At 38.6% G+C, this 17,968-nt stretch overlaps 1 protein-coding gene across 2 annotated transcripts in view; it reads left to right on the plus strand.

Annotated features, from left to right (window-relative positions):
- The window catches only part of BMPER (BMP binding endothelial regulator), a 147,817-nt gene extending 132,390 nt beyond the window's left edge, over positions 1–15,427 (plus strand). For both annotated transcript variants that reach the window (XM_027675659.1, XM_027675660.1), the window contains 2 exons: positions 7,744–7,874; positions 13,520–15,427. In XM_027675659.1, coding sequence (XP_027531460.1) covers positions 7,744–7,874; positions 13,520–13,701 — 313 coding nt within the window. In that variant the 3' untranslated portion in view covers positions 13,702–15,427. The remainder of the gene's footprint in view (positions 1–7,743; positions 7,875–13,519) is intronic.
- Positions 15,428–17,968: the final 2,541 nt, after the last annotated feature.

Below are 17,968 nucleotides of genomic sequence, written 5' to 3' on the forward strand. Positions count from 1 at the left end.
AAACCAGGTTCTAGCTTTTGAACCTTCAGTGTCAGATTTCAGGTAACACTCCTAAATTTACTTAGCTTATCTTTTTATTGATTGAAACATTTTATTCCAAATGACCTCTTTATAATGGATTTGGAATCTCTGTCTATCTAGAGCAGAATTATTATGGTCCTTGTATTTTCCAGCTAGATATGCAAACCACAGATCATACAACATACAGGCAGCCAAATCCGTTTTGCAGTAATCTCATCAAAGAGGGTGGAACAAATTGCATATATACCACCCCAGTAAGCAAGCAAAATGAAAGCATTTTTCATGAATACATTTCAGTGTGATATTGAGCACTTGTTTTAAATGGGTTAAGAAACTTAAACTGTATTTCCTCTTTATTCCAATAATTCCAATTAGAGTCATATGTAATGTGCACAGAGGAGTGTTTTTTTAACTGTTTCACTTCAAGGTGTGTGCTACATATGAATTCTAACCACTTGAGTTCTCCTGTATACAGATATTTATTTCAAATGCCAGGACTATTTATTTCAAATGCCATGGCTGCACAATGCAGGTGAAACTCTGTGTGGCACAGAACAACTGAAACAGAAGAAGTACAGATGAAAAAAATCTCTTCCACTTTCTGAAAGTGAGTGGGAGTGCAAGGGGTAAGCTCTTCCAGGGCTGTGGGTGACATTTCCATATTCTGTTGGATTTTTTTGAGCAAAAGTCCAATCTTTCTAAAGGTGGCAAGTCAGCCGCTCAACTGTACTGTAACTCACAGCTCTAGGAAATATTCTGAGTCATACCAGATGCTTCTTGGAGTCCGGCATGGGACTTCATTGTCTTCCGTAGTCATGGTTCAGCTATTTCCCCATGGAGGGATTTTAGCCAACCTTTCCATTCTCAGGACCAGAAAGTACAATTAAAGCCACAGACGCCTGTAAGGATCCAAGCACAAGATACAAAAAGCCTACTTGACACATTAGTGGGAGAATTATCATGAGGAAAGAAGGAGGAAAGGTTCCTGTGCTGTTTTGTTCTTTCTGTGGTTCTTCCTCCTTTTAAGTGCCTTTACCACTTGTACTACATATTCAGAGAGATTATAGATAGGTGTCAGGGTAGTGCTGTCCTGACAATTTTGTATTTTATATGGTTTTAGAAAATGTTCCAGAATGTTTCATTGTTAATTTTGCCATATTCTTGTGGGTAATGTTGGTTAAGGCAATGAAACACAATTCTGGCACAGCATGCAAGGTTAAAAATACACACAGAACACTCTCTTTGGCTTTATCCAAAGGCTTTTGGATAATATTTTTAGCAGCATGCAGTATAGGCTTGTGGTGATATTGCACAGCACACTATGATTTTTCCAGAGGTCTACATGGACCTCCATTTATTCAGCATCTTGAAAATACCATTTTTTCTTACCCTTTGTGAGGGAAGTATGGGTTCTGATTTGTTTTTAAGAAGATGGATATACAAAGAAATCAAAATTGAATTGCAATATGTCTCTTCTGTGTTGGAAATTATGAACAGTAATTACTACTTGCATTTAAAGCATCCTTTTCCCAGCTGAACTCCTCTAAATAACTGCTTTGGAAGGATGCCTTGGCAAGGAAGGAATGGATGTGGATATCTTGTGTGATGCTGTTTAATTATCTGAGTGCCAAGTCTATATCTGGACCAGGAACAATGGCATTCAGAGTTAAATTAAGACTCTTCAATGTGTGTGTAACATGACTGCTGTACCCTAGAAATCTTAGATCACATGCAGCTCTTGCCCTTTGATGGAGTTGTGTATTTTATAACTTCTCTCTGCTTGGCTCAACGTGGCAATACAGTCCTTGGTTGACTCAAAATTGCACAAAAGTCGGGAATCAAGATGAAATTTTAGTGCGTGATTCAAATGCCTACTACTGCAAACTCCTCCTCTGCAATCTGCCAAAAACAACAGTCATATTCTCAAGCTTATGGCCAATGCTTTCTTTATAGGAATGAGATTTCCCCACGGAAAGGATATGCCTGCAGTAGATTTGCTATGCACTGCTCACCGAAGATGAACTGTGAGTTCCCTTTCTGCTCCCACACTTTTAGGGATTTTTTGGAGCCAGTTCAGCAGTGTGGGAGTTCTTCAGCAAGGGGGAGTCTCCGGTACAAAGCGCACACATCCTGCATGCCAGCTTTTCTGGGCACTTTCGCACTTCCCAGAAAAAATAGTTGGGGAACTGATGATTTAGCTTCGTTATGGATGCCCTTATCAGACCCCCATTTAAGGCAATGTTGCTATTGTTATGATGTGTGGGAAAAGCACAGAGTACAGCCATAGTTACCTGGTCTTGGAAGAAATGATCCTCAAAAATTACTGACTTTGCTGCATGAAGCGGTCTGTTCCCTGGGCAAGTGCTTTGAATGAATACTCAGTAGATGTAAGGGTTTCTGTGTTTTCAACAGCTTCCAAAATTACCTTCCTTGTGACTTATTTGCTGCTTTTGCATTATTAGTAAACTCTGGAGAAAGAAAGAATGATTTCAAACCTTTGATCTCAAGCCTAAAGCCATAAAAAGTCTCCAGGTCTACATACTACACTTCAATACTTTAATAAGGTTAAACATGCACATACAGACAAGAGAGAGCTTGCGATATCAACAGCATGAGACTTTCCATTATACATTGAAATATGGCTCATCTTCTCATCTTCTTACTTTATGAAATGACTTTTCTGTCTGGGGCCATAAATAATGGCAACTCATTGAAACTTTATCAAAAAATGAGCCCAAACAAACTTTCTTGTAACAACATAACTTCTGACAGAGGCTTTAATTTTTCCTTCAAAGGAGTTGGGCCAAGCTTGTAATAAAACTGATTTGGCATAAGCAACAAGAAGTTATCCCAAGAAGTCATATCTCACAGGATGGCGGGATTGGAAATTAATTTTCCTCTCTAGGCAGATTACCCTTCAGACTTTGAAGTTTTCAAGTGCACAGCTTATCCCAAGCATAGAGGACAAACCCCATCACCACCTGATGTCTCTTCACATGCGTGAAATGTATGTAGTAATGCACTATTTCTCATTGCTTTTGTAAAGTCGGTTGAGACCTACTGATGGCAAGAGGAAGATGTTAGTGTTTTCCATCTGTGTAGAGCCACTCTAGGTACCAAAGTGTTTGAAAAATGCACTGCATCACACTCCTGTTGTGAAAGAGGGAGTAGAAAAATGCAAAAAGAAACAGCCTCTCCTAAAATGGATGGTTCTGTTTTTGTATTTTTGTGTATTGCAAAGGGAAAGAAACTGCTGTTGTTCACCAAGTGAACATCTGCAATTTCAATCCTGCATGGCACAGACTAAGGCTGTAGGCTTCATTGCTGTGATCTTTTCCTTTTCTTTTGAATACTGCATGTAGCATAGGACTCTGTTCTTTGCCTTTTGTGGGACTTGGAGACTTTCCATGGTTTAATGTGAAAAAGGGCTGTTGCTGAAGGAGTGTACTCATCCAGTTTGCTTTGAAGATGTGGCAGCAGAGTGTGTTTGTCTCCTTCAAGGGTGTGTCCCACAGCTGCCGGATGCCTTCACTTTCATGGATTTCCCCTTGCAACAGTTTGTGATTTTACACACCCAATTAGCACCATCTCTGACACACACCCTGCAGGCAGCAGAGACGGCTTCAAAAGGAATCACAGTGAGGCACTTGGTACCAGTCAAGGACTGCGAGATTGGCTGTGCTCTGGTGCTTATGCAGAGCAGGGATTCCAGATAAAGTGAACCACCATCACACACAAGTATTTTTTAGAAATGTAAATATGTCCTAAAAATAAATGTAGTTTTCTTTTGGACCACAACATCATTTAGTCTCTGTGCTATTCCATGATTTCACCGAGGGCAGAACTAAGGCTGCCTGTGCATGTATTTTCATAGCTTGTAAAATAGCTTCATTTTATAAGTAATGTGCACTGCAGTTTTTTCATGGGATTATTTCTGTATGACTATAATGTTTTGATATTTAAGGTTCTAATATATTTTTGCTTCCTTTAAGCAAATGTTTTGTTCTTGGTAAAGAGTCACCATACCTTGTAAGACCCAAAGTCTCTGTTACTGTGCAGTACAGTGACTTGTCAGTACACCCTCATTATTGGCATAATTTCAAAGTTTTACCGAAGTGTGTTTTTCTGTTATTTGAACAGTCCAGTCAGGTTAGAGTGGAGATAAGCTTCTGATACATGCAGTTAGTGTCATCGAATCTGTTTATCAGATTCAAAGGAGAAATGATGAGAAAGCAGAATCTGGGGCAGCAGAGAATAATTTTTGAAATGTATCACTGGAGAGGGTAAAAATATAGAAGCTATGGGCACACCAAAGATTTTTGCGAGGGGAAGTGATTAGGACAGCATACAAAAATCAGTTTTTAAATTTACCTAGTGTATCATCCTTATAGCCCTTTAACACAACTGTAACAATAGTAGCTGTGAGAAATGTAATTAAGTGCAAGAAGTAAACATATTTTGATAAAAATACAGACCCAAAGTCAAAGCTTGCCCATGGGCCATTGACAGGTCCCCCTCATAGCCAGCCCACAGAGGACAGACATCTTTTTTTCCTTGTCCCTTCCCAGAACTGCTCTTTGACTCTCACAGTGCCTATCAAATAAAGCAGATACCTGCTCCTGCTGATTTCAGAAGTGATATAAAAAGACCCCTCTCCCCTATCTATCAATCCATCTAACTGCAATTAATATTAATGCATTAAACTCGCCAGCAAGGAATTTCATTAGGAAATAAAAGAAGATTTTATTTTGATTCACTAGTCTTGGTGGCTGTGGATATAGGTTTCTTTACTCTAATTTTTGATTTAACATTAATTAATTGATTAATTAAATTAATCTTACAAATAATTAGCAATTGTAATTCATTAATAAAACTGCTGCAATCTAATGATTGCTCCTCAGCCAAGCCTAGGGCTCAAGTCCAGCAGCTGTCACCAGGGTTAAACATTTCAGGAAAATAAAAATTACATAAGCAATTAGGTATGTAATGAATCAGCAGATTGTTTGTGTTGCACATAGCATGCTACCTCCCTCAGTGGACACCTGTGCTGAACACTAGCAAATGGTGCTGATCCCAGCCAAACTCAGATGGAGCCTGGAGTGTGGAATGTGGATGTCCACGGCCATTACAATGCCAAGGGTTAATGGCATAGTGTTGTTCACATGTATATAGGGACTAACCTCTCTGCACTCTCAAAGAGCATGGCTGCCCTCCTGCAGACCGGGAACAGTCTTTGTCATGATGAGTGCTAGCTTTGCCACGAACATGTTAACAGTTAAAAAGACTGGGTGATTGATGGTAAGCCTGGAGATTTCTGACCTGGTGCATTGACTCTGTGCAAGAGGTGGCATCCCTCTCTGAGTAATGGTAAAAAAATGTATTTATGCCCTAAAAGGCAGAGGAAGTACCTCAGGTTTAGGGTCTTATAATTTTTAAGGCAGGCAGTCCATGAAAATGTAGCCAACATGACACTGGTAAACATCCCTTAACACCATGGACATCAGTAATAACTAAATCTGAGTGGAGAGCAGTAACATGTGATTGGTAAAGGAGGCTGGCACAGAAATAAAAATAGGGTAAAATGGTATCTCAATAATTAACTTTTATCTATGGAGATTATTATGGACTTTATTTGTGATAATCATTTGCTGCAGTAGCAAAGAAGCATCCACTTCACTGTAGAATGAGACATGAACCTCCTAAATTGCGTGGGACATATGGAGTTTGCTGCATATATGGTATATGCAGTGCCTGCTGCCAGGACATCACAAAGAGATGTTGTGGCCAAGGGAAACAGTGTGCAGGTATTTAATGTGTTCTATAAAAAGGTTACCCTTTGTGCTCATACAAGGCCTTTCATCGGGTTAGAGCATCAAACCATGCCAAGGATGTTGTGCTGATCTGTTGCTGATCTGTTGTGCTGATACCTATCAACTGAGGTATGCATACACCAACATTTGTTACTGGAAAAGATGTAAAGGGACCTACTACAGAACTAAAGTGAAATAAAATTACATTGTCCCTAGAAAGTAAAGTTATTTCAAATGAAAACAACTGGTCTGTAAATATGTGCATGTTATATATTTGATCCAAAGCAATTCTGTTTATTCACAGCATATATATATAAGTGAAAACAGGACAGGTAACCTTTTAGCACTTACGTTACTCACCTGTCTCCATGAATTTTTAGGTAATTTAATGTTGGGGGTTCACTGAGAGTAAAATTGTTAAAAGCTCATGGAAATGTCAAGCGGAATTGTCAGGTTTAACAAATGATAGTCACCTAACTAGCCAGTGACTTTAGCAAGGGGAAATACTTCTCTTTAAGGGGCACTGTTGGATATGCAGAAACAGGTTTGTCTGTGTTCAAGGGACCACTAATCCTCTTTCCTAGTTTTGAATAAAGGGTTCCTAATGACTCTAGAGCATTGTATGGGCATTAGGGCTCCTGATTACTTTGACTGAGGTGCTTGCATCTTTTCCAAGCTATTACCTCTTCAGCTATGGAGAAAGTTTCTGGGAAATTAGGCCTAAATCCATCTTTCTCCTATAGAAAATTCAAATTATGGTCCACAGGAAGAGCAGTTAACATGAAGAGTTCATTTTTTACTTCAGGCCTTGGTCTTTCTGGAGGATTTGTGCCTCTCGCAAATGTTGTCTCGTCCTTTCAGGAACAGAAAAGTCCCTGAACATGAATGGAGCAGGGGTCTTGCCCATTGACACCCAAGGTTCAGACACAGAGCACCCTCAGTGGAAAGCAGATGAACTGAGGGCATGATTTTCAGACTGTGTCTCCTCTGTACCTTGCCTTTAAATGATTCTGCTTGGAGCAGTAGATACTCTCTGAATTTGCATTGCTGCATCTGCAGAAGAGTTTAAGCATTTTGCATATGTAGAAACCACTGACTGCAAATCCGCCAGTTATATTTTAGGTCTGTGCCAAATGGGCACATGTTCTGGATGAGCTAACTTGAAATATAGTGGTGACATACACAGTAGCAGTTTCACGTAGGGCCATGTTAGCAGCTTTGCTCCCTGTCGTGTTTTGTGGTGATTCCACATAAGAATGCAATGGAAGAAGAGGATGGGTGGTATTAGTAAGTGCCCGGGAGATTTCCTGGCATGAAACTGCTCAGTTCTGCTGCATCACCCCTGCTCCTTCAGAGTCTCTTAAAGTCTGTCACTTAGTAGCGATGCTGATGAGAGAATAGGCATATAGCTATTCTGGGGCCTTCAAAGTGGGGAGAGTCTGGAGGTAACCTGGAAAGAAGGCATCATTCTTGCATGGAGGGGCATGTGCTTATTACCTACAGAAGTCATACACTTAATACTACTAGTATTATAATTGGTAAAATTATAAAATTATTACTTTCTAGAGAATAAGAAGTTTTTATTTTATGTTGACACAAAATCATTGCAATGCTGGAGTTTTCCTGCTCCCACTGTGTTCTCTGTCCTCTATGCCTGATATTTTTTGGGTCTTCTCACCTTCCTGCTTCTCTGTGGTTCCCTGGTGCTTTTGAGACTTTTCTGCATCAGAGTAGCACATCAAAAAGGGATGAGTGCTTGGGATGTAACAGCAGGGATACTTTTAACTTGCCATTTAGCACAAGTTGCTGTAGCATTGAAGGCTATGTGACTGGAAAGTAAACAACTCCAAACCTCAGGCAGATATCTGCCAAAGCGTTCCTTGCTTATTTGTTTTGGGGCTTTGTTCTGCAGGTCCTGTGTGACAGATATGTGCGAGTGTCCGGTCCATAAAAACTGCTACTGTGAGTCGTTCCTGGCATATGCCCGAGCCTGTCAGAGGGAAGGTCTGAAAGTCCAGTGGGTGCCGGAGCAGAACTGTGCAGGTAAGCATTTTGGGGCTGCTTGTTTGTAAGCCAGTGCGCAGGCTAATAGGCTACTATCCTTTTACTGATGGAGGAAGATCAAAAATGAACCATCCAGAAAGGACTGATATTGAACCAGCTTGGAAGTTATTGGAAGTTTTTCTTTCAGGATATGTAAACCCTTGATTACAGATAATGTTTAAATGCCTTTGACATCCTGCCAAAACACAGTTATATTTCCAGAGACAACATGCATGTATGATTGCAGGAGGTTCAACAAGGGAAGAAGAGAGAATGTATTTAATGAGAATATAAAAATACAAACCTGTGTTAATTTCCTGATAATTAATTTCCTAATCCCCCTGTGATTAGGACTTCATTAATTGCAAGTAATTTTGAGTAATTGTTTCTGTGAGAAGCAGTGGTCTGTGTTAATGGGCACTTGAAGTAAAATGCAATATTGCAGGTGAATATTTCTCCTGATGATGGTCTCATTAATTTAGGACATTCAGTAACAGCATTGGTTTGCCTGGAAATGTATTCAGATTTATGTAAAGCAATTAACAGTAGTTGGAAAAAAAAAAACACTGAGAAGAGGATACTCAGTGCTGGTCAAAGAGCTATTACTCTGTGGTCCATTTTGGTGATTGTGAGTGGCTCAGGGTCTACTCTCTCAACTTTAATTTCCTTTTCTGTTGAAGGCATTTTAGCAGGGATGGGTGAGTGACAGAGCAAATTGCATTTGATTGACTGTTCCCAAAAGACTAATTTTTTTTCATACAAAGGAACAGAACAGAACAATCCAAACAGGTGTCACTAAGTGAAAACCCTATTCAAGGATGTGGTCTCAGGTAACGCTAATAACATATATAATTTTAATCTGTTGATCTGGAAGCAGATCCATGCGGAATATGAAACAAGCATCGTGACCTTTTTTTTTCCCAAAGCACTTCAGACTGAGACTTCACTGTTGCAGATGCTGTAAAAAGAATAAAAACTCTGGTCCCTGCCCTAAGGAGTTTATACAAGTGTTGACATATCACGACTTAACTAATTGAGGCTTCGTTTCACAATTTTTTCTGGCATCTTACCAAAGACAAAAAAAGTTTCTGAGGCAAAACCAGTCCTTGAGAGAACATTATGATGAAATTTAAACACACAGCTTCCATTAAAGCTAATAAAAGAGGTGTTTAAATCCACACGAGTTTTTTAATTTCAGTGCAGAGTTGTAGAAGAAAATGGGAAGTCTTGTTAAGCAGAAAATATAGATAAGCTGTATATGGCCAAGTACCCTCAAAACACTTACTTAAGTATCCAATGTTAAATGAGTAGCACCATCTCCTATGTTAAATCATGCGGTAAACATTAAAGTGCATCCACTGCACTCTATATGGTACCACTGACCAACATCAAGATTTTAATCTTTAACTTATTTTTTTCTCTCCAAAACTAGTAGTTATAATTATTGTGTCCCAATTACAGATAAAAGTTCCTACATAAGAAAAAATATATCTGTAATAAAACTTCAGCATTCTGTGAATTTCATTTCCTGCTTGACATTTCATAGCTGGTGGGATACTTGCAAGAGTTGCGTTCTCATGAAAATTATGTATACTCATTAGTAAAGTCAGGTTTAATTATACTTTTGTGTGTTTTAAAACCAGATCTTGTGTGGTTGCCAGTTTCTCTACCCTGACTGCTGTACTCTTAGTTTATTTTTATAATCTTCAGAAAACTTGTGTTGTCTGGAGGGCCAGCCAAACAGGATGCTCAGGAGGTTGAATTACATGTCCTATTCCCTGCTCTTCTCTCTCCCCCAGTGTGACAGCATATCCTCCTCTACATTCTTACACAAAATACTACTGCTCAAGGTTTGCTGTCCTATGAGGTTGTCTTGATAAGGGGAATATCAGCTCTCATTTAACTGGAGGAGTAAAAATAGAAGCTAATGAGTAAGGAAAATGGCTAGGGTGGGAAAGAGTTGTTGAGATCCACATGGTAACTGAGAGGGTTAGGAAAAGGATATGGATTTCCATAGGAAGTAGAGGGGAGTGAGACCTGTTGGGATGAGTACAGGAAGAAATATTTGTGAAGAAGAAATTAAAAGCCAGGAGAGCCAATGTGAGGGAAATAAGAAATAAGAGGAAGTGATACATGCAAGAGCAAAAGGAAAAGATACAAATGGAAGGAAGAGGTTTGAAAATGAAAGGAGAAAGAAAAAAATATTTTTTTAACCCCAGAAAGGCTCAGCAAGCAGTTTATAAAGTGCAGTTAAGTAAACTGATGTGGTGAAACACCTTGGGCCATAGTAATTTAACACTGCATTTCTGAGGACACCGAGAGGAAAAAGACTCAAGGATGGTAGATGACAATAACTCCCTGCCATGGGTATGACTTCCAATGCAAGAAGAAAAATCAGATGAGGTCTATAATATAGTGCAGAGTACACAAGGCAGCACTGATGTGCTTACATGCTACAACAGCCAGTCAGTATCCAGATCTATTGCCTTTTACTATGTTAGAAGAAGATGTGAATTGCAAGCACTATGAGTGACATTGCGTTTGAAAGTCCTACAAAAAACGTATAAAGTCCAAACTGTGTAACACCAACAGAAGAAGCAGGAAGAATCATTGATGCTCAAATATTAGTTCAGAATTTTACGTGGAATTAGATTTACCAGATATCATCCACTAAGGGAATCCATCAGCAGTTATATGTTACATATTTTGGCTTTTGTGTTGGGGAATAAGAATTCTTCCTATATATTATGGCCATGTCTACAAAGACAGGCACAGACAGATACAAGCCTCCTCTGTGAAACTGCCAAAGTGGCTGGAATAAACCAGGTCTAGTCTGAAAACTATAGCCTTATTAGGCAGGGTTTATAAGCTCAGGCACAGTGCTGTATTTATGTGACTGTGTGGCTTCTGGACTGGAGCTGGCTATTTTCCCACCAGCTTAGAAAGTGGTCTGAGGAAGCTCACATCTATCATGCCAAACACATGTTCTAGAAGAAGAGTGGAAAAATCCTGTTGGGACTGCTAATGTTGCAAAAATACAGTATTATTAGTAGCTTTTGTACTTTGGGGTTAGGTTTTAGATTTTTTTTTGCTAGTGTACTAAGGAAGTTATTAGTAACAGAGCTCAGTTCTTTGAGAGAGGAATTTGCCTTAAAAAGTGGGTGCAAAGGCATCACTTCTGTTTTCCATGTTTGCATGGTACTGAATCGTTTCAGCAGTCCCTGGGAAGCCTACTGCAGAATGTCTTTATTTTTATTTTTTAAACTGTTGATGAAGTGGAACGTTCTGGATCAATCACAACACATGTTAACAACTGAATCACTCAACAATAAAAGCCATCCAGGAAACTTAAACAGCAGCCATTTTCTGATTTTTTCCCTTGACAGCATGTTACCAATGCCATTATAGGCTGCCTACAGCAGAAAGTAAAGTCATCATTGTCTTCTACATGGCATCATCTGAAGGAAAAGGGCGTGTTTTGACATACCACGTTCATGTGTGGTAGAGCAGAACTGGGGAGTACTTACAGATGCCACAGCTGCTGAGAGAAGGCTGTAATATATTCTCATTTGCTCTGGGGCAGAGAGGAGGAAGTGTAAAGGAGACCTTGGCCAACTTCCCTCAAACCCACCAGCAGAGGAACCAAACAAAGCTCAGGTGGAATGACGGGCCAGCTATTACTGCAGTAGAGATTTGTGCGATGAAACCTGTGCAGCCTTAAAACTGAAGCTCATAGAACTTTCTGTATGGAAACTGCATGCACTGGAGTCTAATGTCTGGTTTTGGTTGGTCCATTAGAGATCCTTTGAAGGGAAACTCATTTTCAGAGAGAAAGGAGAAAAGTTTCTAGTAAACAGCCCCCTTAAGATAATAGAGATTCAATCTCTATTCTTAACACGCTATGTAAGCGTAGAGTCTCTACGCTCTTCTATGCTCAATATTGCTTGCATGTTTTTCCTACCTTCTAAATTTCCTGTTTCATTTAAATTTCCTTTTAGTTATTCTTTTTGTTTGTTCTTTCTTTAATGTGCATGAAAGTTATCATGCAGAGCAAGATAGAAATGTAAAGCTGGGAAAAGTTCTCAAAAGATCTATGTCCACAAGTTGAGTAAGCCTATCTTAAACATTGCTGAAAGATATTTTTTTCCAACCTATTCTAAAGCAATGTGCAGTTAAAGATGTCTCACAGAGTTTTTAGATAGGTTGCTCTGGTGCTTAAAGATAGAAAGCTTTTTTTTTTTCCTTATATCTAATAACCAGCCAATATTTAGCTGCTGATTCTCTATAACTCCAGGGTAGTTTTCTTCTGTACTATGCATTTTTTCCAACTTTGTGTTTGCTTATTAATATCTGTGTCCTGAAAACTGTGTATTCATTCTTGGTTTAATTCCTTCTTCAGGGCTGCTTTTCTGATATCCATGAATTCCATAAAATGCACAAGAAGTAAAACTTGCAAGAAGCTGATGCTTTGTTATTAGTGAAAAGGAACCCCTTAAATTTATGATGCCTTAGCAATAAGACTTCCATCCTCTTTGTACACTCTTATTCATATTTAATAAATTAATTTCTGTCTATTTTCTCTTTATGAATAATAGCAGTACTGTAGTAACACTGTAGGCCAATCCTCATGACTAAACAGCGTTTTCTGTCCATAACAGAACTGTTCTTTAAAAAATCTTGACCTTCATACTCTCTCAAAGCTGAAGAAACCTTCATAATGCAATCATCTCTCTGAAAATAGAAAGACATTAATCTGGATCCTTGAGATCCCTTACCATCTATAAACTGTTTTATCAGTACTTGTTTTTGCCATCAGCACAGCCGTTAAAAAGAATAACAGACTTCTATTTGCTATCGAACCATGTATTATTCTACATACTGAAAAGTTGGGATAGAAAATGTTGACAGTTTAAATATTGATCTGGAGGGGTTATAGTGCTTTTAGCTGAGCCTTCAGTGGTCTTTTATGTTGAAGATGCATTGAACTGTCAGCTACATAAATTAATGAATAGCTACTAGAATCATTAAGTACAAGAATCCTCATTCTCAGTGATCCCTTAGTAAAATAGCCCAAAGCATAATTGATTTTTAATTTTTTTTTAGTTTGTTTTTTTTTGGTTTAGAAATGATGCTGCTGGGTTAACAGCATTGATCTGGTTTGCTGCAATATGCAATATAGAAAGTAAAATCTTAGGGTCAGAAAGTCTGACTTGGTGAATTACTCTGTCTTCTTTCTTCAGTAGGAGTGGAACTGGTAATAAATGTCCTTGTAAAATTTTCAGAACATTTCATAAAAGGCATTGTAATAAATAAATAAACAATGTTATCCTCTTATTTTAAAGCAAAGATCTGCTTATAGATAGAAACACTGCCAAAGCTTTATACACTGTCAGCTGTGTTAAAATTCTCAAAAAGTTCAAGACTGCTGTGGACTTCATAGATTTTTGATTAGGAATTTTGCTACTTTTATATTTGTGGTGTAATATGGTGAAATCTTTTTACAAATAATTTTTACCTCTACATAATCGCCATGCTGAAATGTGCTTTTTGATATTTGCAATAGAAACCAAGCAAACAGATAAGGAAATTCCAGTGTGGGGGCTCTGTGTAATATGCATATTTTGTTCCTTTTAACTGCCTTTCAGCAACCCAGTGTAAACACGGTGCAGTTTATGATACCTGTGGTCCAGGATGTGTCAAAACATGTGACAACTGGAACGAGATTGGACCATGCAACAAGCCCTGCATTGCAGGGTGCCACTGTCCGGCAAATTTAGTTCTTCACAAAGGAAGATGCATCAAGCCAGTCCTGTGCCCACAGCGATGACATTAGTTCTCTTTCCGTGGACATTAATGTGGGTGGTCACTGATCCCTTTGATGCTCACAGCCAGTGAAGGACTTCAGCTGTTTGTGTGCAGATTCTGCAAAGTAAACGTCTACTCACAGAATGTAAATATGTTCCTGTGTGTGTATTTATGTGTCTTTATGTATACACACATGGCACCTCGAAAGAAATATAAATGTATACTGTGTGTATGTAGATACACATGTCCATACACAAGTGCCCTAAACGTAAGTACGATCCATATATTTATATATATGTCCACACACAAATATACATAATTTCTATATATGATAGAAGGATGAATTATAATATGTATATTTTTTGCTATAAAGTTTATGTATTATTATTTCTAGGACCCTAATCTTTCAGTCATTGTATAAATAAACAGGGTGTTCTTAATATAAAATAGTGGCATGAAAAGATTGGATGACTTTGCCATTGCATAAGTTTGTCATTTCCAAGGAAACTTTTCTAGGGCCATAGCACTGCCAGACTGGATTAGTTTCAACACAGAACCTGGATTTACAGTTGTACAGGAAACACATTTCTCTGGAGATGGAGGATTTATCTAGGAATATTTCATGCGTACCTTAGAGCTGCATAGTGATTGGTGACAGTGCTTAATCAGGCGGAGAAAGCTAGGGATTGGCTTTTATGCTTTACTGAAATAACTGTGCAAAATTATTTCCAAAGCTGGTTGGAGAACTGCCAGTATGGAGATATTTCTTTCTGGAATGGCACCAAAGAGTCAGGGGCCAGATTTTCAAAAGCGTTCGACATCCAGCAGCTCGCTTTGAAAATCTGACCACTTCCCATTTCATATCCTAATACCCCATCTCTGTTGTTGTGTTTGGCAGTAGCTGTGAATACACAATAAGAAGCTTGAAGAAAATATTCATGTACATATTAGCCCCTTTAACATGTTTGAAACTGCTACGTTTGTTTCATATTTCCTCCAAATATTATGCAGAAAGCAAATCCCACAGTGAAGTGTTTGATTTCAGTGTGCCTTAAAACATTAAATAATGCTGTGTTTCGTAACTCATTTAATTTATCAGCATGGTTACAAATTCACCACACCAAAAAACAGTAGAGAATGTCAAATGCTAATTGGAGAACTGCAATTTATTTCCTTAGTGGTCTTTCGGTTGAAGTTTCTGAGCATGTGGGCTCTATGAAGTTTACATATCTTTTTAAGTCTCCCAGGGGAGAAGCAATAATATGGGATTTCATTAGAAACTGTTAAAAAAGCCATACAACTTTCTCAAACATGAAGGGACTTTTTCTTCCACTGGAAAGCCTCTTGTAGAGCCTGATGGAACGGTCTCTGGAGATGACAGAAATCTTTGGGCATCTGATTTAGGTTTATAATGAAGTAATATCCTCCCTCACAGCTACTTCCATCATGCCTTGCATTGAAACTGCACATTGTAATACTTTGAACAACTTTCTCCTTTAATTCTTCACTCTCCAGGAAGTTAAGCAGGGTCTGAGTTTACAGTAAGTGAATGGGTACAACACACTTGCATTATACAACCTGTCTGTTATCTCATCCTGAAGGAAGATGCTGAGGGAACATGGTTGACTCAGGCACCACTCTATCCTAAATGCTACACCACCACAGTGTTAAAAAGAGCTGGGCATATAATGCCAAGAGTGTTCCATGGATGTTCATCCAAATCTTAAATAAACTCAGCTTGACCTTTTTATGTCCCCTTTGTGTTCGTTTTCTGGGAACAATCAAATAATTTAGTTTTACTGGCAGAGGGAGTTTTGAAGACATGGACACAAGTGCACTGGGAAGCAGAATTGCAAATGTGCGGATCCCATCAGAGCAAGAAACTAAAAAAGTTTTATGTGGCTCATGTGATAGCTGAATGGCAAAGTTGAAATTTAGAACAATTGCAGTTTGTTCAAGGAGTTAAAATATAAAATGATGGTCATTAAAATAATTTGAAGTGTCAGTTAGACCAAAGAACATTTCAGCCTTTGAGATTTTGATTCTGAGATGTGAGATCTAAACCATTAAAAAGAATATTTGCCTAGCTTTAGTTTAGGACAGATTTTCATTACTTACTGCCTAGTGTTGCCAAAATAAAAGTACAGGCAAAGTGAATTGCATTGATTAGCAGTGTATAGATCTGTCCTTCTCTTTTCTCCTGACTGATGAAGGTGAGTGAAAGGTGAAGGGAGAGCCTTCCATCTCTCTCAATCCACTGATCACATTCAAGCAATGCTTAATTGATGCCAGGTTTGATTGAGGTGAAGAGGTGACTCAGTCTATCTGTAGGACGAAATCTGTTTTTAAATGTTAAAATGGTTCAGTTTGAAACCTGACCTATAGGTCATCTCAAATGAGGACTCATTCCTCAGTTTAGCTTTTTCATATCTGCCTAATTAAGGGTAGACACTCTTTGCTTTACTGATTTAGACTGAGGAAGAGAGGAAACTTTTTACCTTTAAGCTGACTGATGGTGCCCTTATGGTGCTGTAGAGCTTTTTCTTCCAAACTCCACAGTTTTCAAGGCAACAATAAGTGCTATTGTCTGTATGCTCAGTTCACATGTACTATCTAAGATAAAGGAGTTCTGCTTTTTCAAAACTTGCCCCCAAGTTTCAACTTCGCAGAGGTTTTATATCTGTATCTTTAGTTACCCTGCACCTAACTGAACTATTGAGACCGGGTCAGTCCAGATGGGCTTATCTCACTCCACTCTTCTGTTTGCCTCTCTGCTTGAAGGCTATTCAAAAGCTGAAGATCTAGCCCAATACCATCAATAACAGCATTACCACTAGCCTCATAGAGTTTGGGTTGCAGTCCATCTTCCTCCTGCTGTCTTTGCTCATGAAATGCTACCCCTAGGATGCCAGAGCTGGAAATTTCCTGTATATCACTGGGGATTTGTTTTTGACAAAATTTACTGGCAATCCAGTTTTAGCATGCTAAACATGTTTGGTATACAATAACGTTTTTTAATAATAGCATAAAGTTGATAATCCATGTGGCATATTCACCATGCAAAACTGATGGTTGTGTAAGTTTTGATCTTGATAATGCTTATACCAATCTGTGCATATAACTTTGTGCTAGTTTGTAAGGTGAAATGTATTGAAGGAGCAGAGGTTCCAACCAAAGAATGATCCAAAAGGAAAGTCTGAGAAACTCCTCAGTAATCCAATGAATAGAATGAAGGGAAGACTTGGATCAATAGCATCATCATTTACCTGCTACATGTTCCCTGGACAGTCATTTAATGTTCTGTACTTCACTGAGAAAACGAGGCTCTGGATTTATGCATCTTTTTTAGTTTATGGATGGAAAATGTTCTCAAATGCCATATATCACCAGGGCAATGTCAGCTGGTATTTTACCAATCTACTCAAGTCTGCTTTGCATCAGGTTGTCCCATCTCTCCCATATCACCATCACTTGGAAGTCAACTTTTAGTTGCATATGTGAAGGTCAAATCTATTTACTTCCTCCTCGTGTACTTTCAGTTGTGTCTATTTTTGCCAAATATATTGAGTTTTGTAGAGCATGGAGACAAGCCATAGCCAAACAGAGCAATTTGAGTTGTAGCCCCACATCTTCCAAGAATACTTTTCTTCTATAAAGTATGCACTGGGACAAAAAAAAAAAAAAAGGGAAGAAAATATTCTTAATGTCCAATCAACCCAAATATGAACTCATCCTTGCATCACGTAAAGAATTTCCAGCAGATAACCTAAAAGAAGTAAGTTCGTCTCATATTTTCTGCTTTTTTTGAACATAGGATTCAAATAGAGTTTGACACTGCCTGACTTCCTACTGACAGAACCTGACAGTTGCAATAGTTGGACTGATCTTGAGCGACTGTATAGGGGTACCGTGGTTTGCTTTTTTTTGCCTTCATCAAAACTGGACAAGGTTAAATCAGAGCTAACAGCTATGAGAATAACAACTCATGCATTTTCAGCTGGACAGGTTGGAAAAAGAGTCAGTCAACAGCATTTAGCACTGACATGGTGAGGTGTTTAACCATTTCAGGAACAGTCCTGACTTAGGGAGCATTATCCAGGGTCTGAGTATTGATAAACAGGAACTTTACTTTATATAGCACTGGTCAAATGCTTGTTCTGCTTTCCATGATTTTAGCATTCTTAGAAAGCCCTGTGGCAAGGGAGGTGTTTCTGCTGCCTTACAGGAACATTTCTAGTCTACAACTGCAAATGTTTCAGGACACAGGCCTAACTGTGTCTAAGAAAGTG

Source organism: Neopelma chrysocephalum, unplaced genomic scaffold, assembly GCF_003984885.1.
Source record: "Neopelma chrysocephalum unplaced genomic scaffold, ASM398488v2 Primary Assembly neopelma1_26, whole genome shotgun sequence".
Taxonomy (NCBI): domain Eukaryota; kingdom Metazoa; phylum Chordata; class Aves; order Passeriformes; family Pipridae; genus Neopelma; species Neopelma chrysocephalum.